General features: G+C 43.0%; 1 protein-coding gene across 1 annotated transcript; it reads left to right on the top strand.

Annotated features, from left to right (window-relative positions):
• The first annotated feature begins 6,640 nt into the window (after positions 1-6,640).
• Positions 6,641-7,567, top strand: LOC110196513 (olfactory receptor 13H1-like). The gene has a single exon (XM_020969812.1). The coding sequence runs from the start codon at positions 6,641-6,643 to the stop codon at positions 7,565-7,567; it is 927 nt and encodes a 308-aa protein (XP_020825471.1).
• The last annotated feature ends 2,632 nt before the right edge of the window (positions 7,568-10,199 follow it).

Genomic DNA, 10,199 nt, shown 5'->3' with positions numbered 1-10,199 from the left:
ATGTGTCAGAAGAGGGATTTGAACCCAGGTCTTCCTGACTCCAAGGCTGGCTATCTGCTCTATCCATTATGCAGTACTCTCTGTCTTTTAATAATATAATGACTGGGGAAGTGAATGCTTTACTTAAGTGAATTTTCCAGATAATAATAGCACTTTAGCATAATATATAGCACTTTAAGGTTTGCAAAGTGCTTTAATATGTTATATCACTTGATCCTTATATTTTTATCTTCATTTTACAGATAAGGAAACTGAGACTCGGGAAGGTTAAGTGAATTGGTCAGGGTCACACAACTAGTAAAGTGCCTAAGACAGCTAGGTGGCACTGCAGTGGATAGAGTATAGGTCCTAGAGTCAGGAAGACTCCTCATCCTGCATTCAAATCTGGCCTCAGATACTTACTAGTGGTGTAACTGGGCAAGTCACTTAATCCTGTTTGCCTCAGTTCTTCAGATGTAAAATGAGCTGAAGAAGGAAATGGCAAACCACTCCTGTATCTTTGCCAAGAAAACCCCAGGGGCAGCTAGGTGGCACAGCGAATAGAGTACTGGCTCTGGAGTCAGGAGGACTTGAGTTCAAACCCAGTCTCAGACCAGACATTTGATACTTACTAGCTGTGTGACCCTGGGCAACTCACTTAACCCCAATGCCTCACCAAAAAAAAAAAACACAAGAAAACCCCAACTATGACTTTGGGCAAGTCCTTTCCCCTTTCTGGGCCTCAGTTTCCCCTTCTGTAAATGAGGGAATGAAGTTAGATCAGGTATGTCAAACATGCAAGCAGCCTGAACCAAATTAAAATGTAATTCAGAAATATTTAACAAAATAAATAAAACAACAATACAGATAGATAACATTAATTTGTAATTTTTCTTAGTCAATATGCTGCCAGGGATCCTGATATAGGGGTTAGTAGCCCCTGTTTCTATTTCAATTTGACACCACTGTTCCAGATGACATCTTTGATCTCTTCCAGCTCTGCATCTATGATTTTATGTCACTTTTCCTCTCTGGGCCTCAGTTTTTTCATCTTTAAAATGAGAGAGTTGTACTAGATTACCTGGGAGGTCCCTTTTAAATCTAGCTCTATAATTCTAAATCACGTCTCCTCTCTGGGCCTCGGTTTATTTATCTGTCAATTGGGGAGGGGCGGGGGGCAGGTTGGACTAGATGACCACTGAGTTCCCTTCCTGCTCTGGGTATTTAGTTCTATATCTTCTGATCCTACAAACCAAATCAGTCAGTCAACAATCATTCATTAAGCACCTACTATGTGCCGAGAACTAGGCTGAGTGCTGGGGATACAAAGCAAGGCAAAAGACAGTGCCAGCTCTTGGGGAGCTCACAGTCTAAGCCAGGGGTGGGGAACCTGTGGCCTTCTGGCCACATGTGACCTTCTAGGTCCTTAAGTGCAGCTTTTTGACCAAATCCAAATTTTACAGAACAAAAAAAATGTGACCTTAAGGCCACAGGTTCCCCACTCCTGGTCTAACCAAATGCAAGAGTATTGCTGTGATTCTTTTCCATCAATGCAAAGACACGAGGCTGGGTCATGGCCACGCCATGGCTCTGGGCAAGTTGGCTCCCCTTTGCGAGCCTCAGTTTCTTCCTCTGCAAATGGAAGATAACAAGACTTGCTTTAGCTCTCTCTCTTGGGGTTCGAGCAAGGAAAGTGGTTGCACATGATAATGCACGACATCAGTGTGGGCTGCTATTCTTGTCCTCTGCATTGAGCGCACTCTGAGCAGGCAGCCACCTGCCAGCCATTTCCCCAGTGAGTGTGATCCCTGTCATAGCACTCATTTAACAAGGAAAATGAGTGAAAAATCTCTAGCCCATGCTGGAAAGAAAGATTTCTTAACTCCCTGGAAACCCAAGCAGAGGGGTATACCAATATCCCATGGTCTCGTATGTCTCTTCCCAAACAAAACTCCACTTTGTTTTCCTCTAACTCAGCTTGGGTTTGGCAAAAGCTAATTACCTGCTTGGGACATAGTCCCCAAAGCTCTCCAAAGATAATTATTTTCTTCCTGGTAAGATCAGAAACTCAGAAATCTACTGGTGAGATAAATGGCATGGAGGCCTCTTAAATGCTCTGTTTCTTCGGCTCTTTACCTGAATTGAGTCTGAGAGAAATAGACCCCAGACTGCATGTGAAGGCTAGGGATGAGATTTATATGCCTCTGGAAATCCAAAGCCCTAGACCAAAGAATATTGGAGCCAGGGAGGACCTTAGAAAGTAGAATGTTAAAGTCAAGAGGCACCTGAGACCGGAGAATATCAGAGTTGGGAGGGACTTTAGACAAGGAAGGTCATATGTGGGAGGAATCTTATAACAGAAAGTTTCAAGCTGAGAGGGACCTGTGACATGAAGGAGAGGGACATGAAACATAAATGTGAAAGGCAGAAGGGACCTTAGAGATGATCTTCTGAACACCTCATTTTACAGGTGGGCCAAAGTCATGCTCTCAAGACAGTTTTTGGTTAAACATTCAATGAACTGAAGCTAAAATAGGGAGAAGAGGAAATAGAGTCAAACCCCTAACTGTCATCCAGAATGCCAGGGGAGGGGTATAAAGGTTCTGATTAACTGAATTTTCTAGGCTTAACTAAAGCTTAACCTGAAAATATATTTTAATTTGGTCTGGTTTTGATTTTTTTCCCTTTTGTATAATTTTGTTTTCCTGCCTAAGTAAGTAGAATTGAATGGGTGTCATCGTCCATCTTTGCAGATTTTTGAGAGACAAGAGACAAGGTCTCACATCAAAAAGACACAAGGCAGTGGAAAGAGCTCTAGGCTTGGAGTTAGGATCCCTGGATTGGAGACCCTGTTCTGTCACTCATGAGGGCAGTGACTGGTGGAAGTCACTGCTTCTCTCTAAAGCCCTGTACTGTGGTGATTACAGTTGTATTACCCAGCCCACAGGACAGTTGGATAGAAGGTACTTTGTAAACTGTAAGTGCATTTAAGCAGGGCTGTGCTGGGGCCACTTTGAATGGGCTCACAGAGCCAATAATTACATTTTCATCATGAACATTTACACCTTGAAAATAGGCAAAAGCATGGGGCAGCTAGGTGGTGAAGTGGATAGAGCTCCGGCCTTGGAGTCAGGAGGACTTGAGTTCAAATCCGACCTCAGACACTTGACACTTACTAGCTGTGTGACCCTGGGCAAGTCACTTAACCCCAATTGCTTCACCCCACCAAAAAAAAATCAAGTAAAAATGGGGCAGCTAGGTGGTGCAGTGGGTAGAGCACTGGCCCTGGATTCAGAAGGACCTGAGTTCAAATCCGACCTCAGACACATAACACTTACTAGCTGTGTGACTCTGAGAAAGTCACTTAACCCCATTGCCTAGCAAAAAAAAAAAAAAAAAAAGGAAATAGGCAAAAGCTACAAAGCAGGGCTTGATTTATTGTTTGGTTGATTGTCTAAACTTAAGAAAGTGATAGCGAAAATGTTAATAACACAAATTAAACTTAAAAGTGTATCTTGCTTTGGAGGGGGAACCTATTGTTAAACATTTACTAGCATCTCCCTACATAGAAGCATGAGTTTTGGTTCTAAAGAAAAGAATGGCTATTTGAAAGAGGACAGATCTGACAGATTTGAGTTATTTGATTTTTCTTCTCCTCTGAATAGTTCAAGGTCAGTGAGAAGGCAGGTCACATTTCCAACTAAAAGAATAGTTTCTTTTGCCTTTTGTGCTTACAGAAAACTAAAGGAACTCTTCAACCTCTCTCAGTAGAAGCTTTCTGGGATATATTTCTGTCTTCAGGGGACCTGTACTCTATTTCTTTTCCATGTCAGGACTTGAGACCCACCCATTGATGAGTACCCATCATGTCCCCCCACATCCTTGTTTTTCACTGTTCCTGGGACCCAAACTCTATTCTCTCTGAGTGGACCTTCCCAGGAAGGAGGGAGGGAACAATGGGTATTCTGAAGGGAAGTTAGCCAGCTGCAGAGAAGTCTATGGACTGGGTTTATGAGGGGTAAAAGTTCTGGGTCCTGTGGGCTGATTCTCTGCAGGTGTCCCTGGAGCTATTGACTTGGAATAGAGACAGGACTAGATCTTAATCACATGTTTAAGTGTTGACTGTGCTCTAAATATTGGACTAACCATGGATGTCCCAGCTCTAGACTGAATCCTAGTCTTGATCAGAGCCTGAATCCTAGCCCTGGCCCCAGATTGAGCCCCAAAGCTATAATTAGCGATTTTTACACATAGGCCAAGTGACACACAATGTCTCCAGTTCGGTTGAGATGATGAGACAGAATGGCAACAGAGACCCTCGGCCACAGTCCAGCTGCTACTGGGAAGGCCTCTCACCAAGGCAAATATGCAGCACCTAGTACCTTCCTGTCTTCCCAAATTCTTTTTAATGGGGTCAGCTAGGTGGTGCAGTGGACAGAGCACTGGCCCTGGGTTCAGGAGGACCTGAGTTCAAATCTGGTCTCAGACACATAACACTTACTAGCTGTGTGACCTTGAGCAAGTCACTTAACCCCATTGCCTAGTCAAAAAAAAAAAAAACAACCAAATTCTTTTTAATAGGATGCTAAGCTCAGCCATTTCCACGCTTCTGAAAGGATGCAAGTGGTTTTGTACCCCTCTAAATTTTAGCACCCTCTAAAAAAGCCCTAGTCATCTCCATTCCTTTCACTACTATGGCTCTGCTGAGCCCTGACCCTGGTTCTAGGTCTATCCTAAAACCAATCACAAACTGACCTCCTAACCCTAGACCCAGGCTGAGCCTTATCTCCAACCAGCCATCCCACAAATGCACCCTGGGGGACAAAGGCAATAGAATCCAAATGATTCCATGCAAACCCATCTCCATTATTGGAAACAGAACTGAAAATACCCAGCCTACTGATTGTTAGGAGTCTCATCTTCATGTAAGAGGCACAGAACATCCCCTTCCTAACCCGGATAGAATCCATTTTCTTACTGAGCGTGGGACCCTTTATTATGTTTTAAGAGGAAAAGTACTTGCTTCTACCACATCCCATGAGGGAGCTGGGATCATGAGAGGTCCTAATAATAACCACCATTTATATAATGCTTTAAACCAAGGTGTTCGTGAACTTGGGGTTTTTAAATATGTTGAGAATTATTTCATCAGAATTTGTTTTCTTGGTAATCCTAGCTATTTTCTTTTATGCATTTACAAACATCATTCTGATTTCTCCAGACTTCTCAATGGGTCCAAGATACAAAAGAGGGGAAGAATCCCTGGTATAGAGTTTGCCAGGTGCTTTACAGTCATTATCTCATATGAGTCTCACATCGACTCTCTGAGGTAGGCACATCCCCATTTTACAGATGAGGAAAAAAGCACAGAGAAAGTAAGTGACTTGTACAAAGTCACAAAAGCCAATTATCCTCAGAAGCAGAGTCTTCCTGACTCAGGTAGGATCATGAGGGGTCATATATCTACAGCTGGAAGACCCTGAGACGTTATTCAGTCCAGAGGTATCAAAATCAAAACTCCCCAGTACTGCCCAAACCTGATTAAATTTGGAAATGTTTAACAAAACAAATAATATTGAAATCAATTAAGAAACATTTATTAAGCACCTAGTATGTGCCAGGCACCGTGCTAACAAAAATACAACATAGATAATGTTAATTTGTGGTTTTCTAAGTCAATATGCCACCTACAGGAAAGGGGCCCTTTCAGTTATTTCAGTTTGCCACTACTGGTTTGGTCTAAGCCCATCATTTTCTAGATGAGGAAACTGAAGTTCAGAGAAGTAAAGTAACTTGCCCAAAGACACACAGGATTTGAACTCAGGTCCTGTGATTCCAAGTTCAGTACCATGATGCCTTCCTCCTAGTTTAGAACTCTAACCACCGTGCCTGTTGGATGACTTTGCTTCCCATCATAACCTCCAGTGCTACGCAGGCAGGATTTCCCCAGGATTTCCAATTACACCCTACCATTTGTCTTTCTGTATACATGCAGATGGCCAGGGATTGATTATGCTCCCAATTCTTTGGTCCGTTGAACTAAAGTGATGACTCTTTTCTCTATTTCACTAGGGAGGCACTGATAGGTCAAAACTGTTGCTCAAGCTTTCACCATGAATGAAGGACAGGATCACCAGCATGAGGACTCCCAGACACTGGCAAGGAAACCCAGCATCCTAGCTATAGCTAAATCCTCCTGTCCTCCATGGAATTAGATGTGTCTCTAAGTGGTCAGGACTGCTAGAAAATGAAACATAGGAACAGGTTACTTAGAAAGCTAATGGCTCTTCTGCCCCAGACACTTAAAGATGGAAGACGTTCGATGACATGACATGATTGTCTTGATTTCACCCTACCTCTGAGGTGGCCTAGACAGACTGCATGCCTGAGGGGCACCGCATAGTAGCAAAGACACAAGATTTGAAGTTAGAGGATATGGATTTGAATTCCAATTCTGCCACATACTCCTCATGTGACCCTGAGCAAGTCAATTCTCCTTTCTGGGCCTCAGTTTTCTCTTCTGTGAAATGGAGGATGTGGGGTTAGATTTGTAAGGTCCCTTCCAGTTCCAATGCTTTATGATTCTAGAGTGCTCCTGTGCCCCCCCCCTTTATCCTTGCAGGTCACACTTGCTATACAAAGGACCCAGGTAATAAGTAAGATGGAAGCCAATGACACCAGCATGGTACTTGAGTTCCTCATCATTGGGATCTCTAATTATCCTGAGTGGCGAGTTACCTTCTTTACACTGCTGCTGCTTACCTACCTGACCACCCTCCTGGGGAACAGCCTCATCATCGTCCTCATCCGCCTGGACTCCCGTCTACATACCCCCATGTACTTCTTCCTTGGCAACTTGTCTTTTCTTGACCTCTGCTATGCAACAGCCTCGATACCCCAAGCCTTGATGCACTGCTTCTCTGCCTACCCCCTCCTCCCTTATCCACGCTGCTTTGCCCAAATGAGTGTCTCCCTCTTTCTGGCCACAGCAGAGTGCCTGTTGCTGGCTGTCATGGCCTATGATCGCATGGTGGCCATTGGTGACCCCCTGAGGTACACGCTGGCCATGAGCAGACCAGTGTGTGTCTGGCTAGCCATTTTCTCATGGGGGGCATCCCTCACACTCACCATCATGCTCATCTCTTCCCTGCGACTTCGTTTCTGTGGTGCCAATGTCCTCAACCACTTTGTCTGTGAAATCCTCTCTCTGATCAAGTTGGCCTGCTCTAACACACACCTTAATGAGCTAATGATCTTGGCCACCAGTTTCTTTACCCTGCTCTTGCCCTTTCTGTTCATCCTCCTCTCTTATGCTCGCATTGCTGCTGCCGTCCTGAGGATCCATTCAGCCCAGGGACGCCTCAAGGCTGTCTCCACCTGTGGCTCCCATCTGGCTGTGGTGACCATCTTCTATGGAGCAGCCATTTCCATGTATATGAAGCCTCAGTCCAAATCCTCTTCTGACCAAGATAAGTTCATTTCAGTGTTTTATGGTGCCTTGACGCCCATGCTGAACCCCCTCATATACACCCTGAGAAATAAAGATGTGAAAGGGGCAATAAAGAAAGTGATGGACAAAAAGGCATAGCTCCCATGAGTAGGTTCAGTCAGCCTAGAAAACAATTCAGAACTATGCCCCAGAAGTTACCAAACTGTGCCTACTTTTTGACCCAGCAATACCATTGCTAGTCCTGTACTCCAAAGAGATCAAAGAAAGAGGAAAAAGACCTGCATGTACAAAAATACTTGTAGCATCTCTTTTCACAGTAGCAAAAAATCCCTGGAAACTAAGGGGGAGTACCCACCTATTAGGGAATGGCTAAACAAATTTTGATATATGAATGTAATGGAATGTTATTGCACCATAAAAATTATTCTAAGGAAACCATTTCTAAGACCATTATGAACTGATACAGAGTGAAGTGAGTCAAACCAGGAGAATAATTTATGCAATGACAACAACATACTAAAGCAAAACAACTTTGAAAGACTTTAGAATTCTGATCAATGCCATGATAGATCCCAATTCCAGAGGGCTGAGATGAGGCATGCTACTCATCCCTTGACAGAGAGGAGGCCTCAAGCTGGAGAGGGAGACGTATATTTTTGGACATGGCCCATGAGGGAATTTGCTTTGCTTGTCTGTGTATATTTGTTAAGTTTTCTTTTTCCCTTCCTTCCTTCTTTTCTTCCTTCCTTTTTTCCTCCTCCTCCTTTCTTTCTTTCTTTCTTTCTTTCTTTCTTTCTTTCTTTCTCTCTCTCTCTCTCTCTCTCTCTCTCTCTCTCTCTCTCTCTCTCTCTCTCTCTCTCTCTCTCTCTCTCTCTCTTCTTTCCTTCCTTTTTTTGTTGTTCACTTGGGAGGGCAGGGGATGGGAAGGAAGGAAAATTTTTTAAAAATATTTAAAGACATAGCTCCCTTCAACTTCCAATGTTCTGTAATAACATCAAGCACAATTCTAAGAAGCCATGGTGTGGTACCACAGTGTAGCTCCGGAATCAGACGACCTTGATCCAAATCCCAAGTCTGACACCTGTACAACGTTAGACAAATTGCTTCTCCTGGCCTTGGTTTCTTCCTCTATAAAACAAGCTTCCTTCTAGCTCAAAATCATGTATTATTTTATTTTGCATGTTAAACATAATTTAATGAATCTAATATTACACATAGGCAGAATAAGTGGATGCCTGTGTAATGTGTGATGTCAGGGGCCCAATGAGGAAACATTGGTCCCAAATTATCTCACTCAATCAGTACTTGAAAGATCTATATAATCCTATGGGAGTTCTCTCCACCAGCCCAGATTTCAACCCCTCCATCCCTCAGTAAATGGACTTCAGAAGTTGCTGTGGCTGAAAGCATTTGTGACCTGGTGATCAACCCTTCTGTGCGTCAGGAGCTAGGGACAATGTAGAGATGAGAAGGGAAAGGGGGAAAATCACATGTCTATCATTCTGTAGGAGTGTTTAGGAACATCAGAAGGCAGCCTGAAGTCTGGTTTGGGTCATTTGGTGGTCAAAAACAGGGCCTGGAAAGTGTTGAAGGAGGTATCTTGGAAGAAAGGTCAGTGATTGTGATTCTAATGTGTTCTGCTCCGGAGTATATTGGTGAATATTCAAAAACTGGATCTCTAGGGAAAATATATACATATGACACACTTTTAGGTTTAATCTATAGTATTAACATTTTTCCTCCTTTCCTTTCTTTCTTTCTTTCTTTCTTTTTTTCTTTCTTCTTTCTGTCTGTCTTTCTTTCCTTCCTTCCTTTCTCTCTCTATCTTTCTCTCTCTTCCTTATTCTCTTCCTTTTTTTGTTTTTGTCCAATTTGGGAGCGTGGGAGATGGGAAGGAAGAAAATTTTTTTAAATGTTTAAAGGCATAGCTCTCTTCTACTTCCAATGTTCTGTAATACCATTGAACACAATTCTAAGAAGCCATGGTGTAGCTTTGGAATCAGAGTCATAAATCTAGACAATCAGCAAAACACTCAGTCAAGTCCTGATCTGTAGTACTTACTGATTTCTAAGGTATAAATGCTCACATTGAAAATGTAATAATAGGCTCCTGTGAGAGGGTACAATCTGGCTCCAGTATAGCCCTGATTTTGCTTGTGCATTGGCATAAGATTAGAGAATTGGGCAGCTAGGTGATGCAATGGAGCCTGGAGGTCAGGAAGACCTGAGTTCAAATCTAGCCTCAGACACTTGTCACCCTGGACAAGTCACTTCACCTGCCTCAGTTTTCTCATTTATAAAATGGGATAAACCACACCTCACAGGGTTGTTGTGAGGATCAAATGAGGCAACGTATGTAAAGTGCTTTTGCAAACCTTAAAGTTCGAAATAAATGCCAACTATTATGAAAGTATAGTGTTTAGGGGGAGTAAATTCCCAGTGAGAGTGGTTTCAGTGATTCTGTTTGGAACTGATAAAACTAAGTGAGTCTATGCATACTAAAGTAGATGCAGAGTTTGGGATCTCAAGTAGCATGTTGGTGCTCTTCATGAGATCAGACAGCAAGAACAGAGATTATACAGGGAAGAATGTTGTGATTGGACACCAGTTCCCTTCTATTAAGTGTCTACTAGCTTGAGTGAATTATGGTAAAAGTCTATAGGATCAAATCCCATCCAGTACAGAGTATCCAAATCCTGGGCTTCTGGTATCTTCCTGGTTTCTGTCTCAGGAAAGATTTGCTCTGTGGTAGGAGAAGGGCACTCGTGAC

This window comes from Phascolarctos cinereus, unplaced genomic scaffold (assembly GCF_003287225.1).
Source record: "Phascolarctos cinereus isolate Bilbo 61053 unplaced genomic scaffold, phaCin_HiC Scaffold_8;HRSCAF=390, whole genome shotgun sequence".
NCBI classification, from domain to species: domain Eukaryota; kingdom Metazoa; phylum Chordata; class Mammalia; order Diprotodontia; family Phascolarctidae; genus Phascolarctos; species Phascolarctos cinereus.
Note: the sequence above shows the minus strand (reverse complement) of the source record. Positions and strands in the feature narration are given on the sequence as shown.

Coding starts and splice junctions, on each gene's coding strand:
- LOC110196513 (XM_020969812.1), top strand. CDS start 6,641: ATGGAAGCCAATGACACCAGCATGGTACTTGAGTTCCTCATCATTGGG.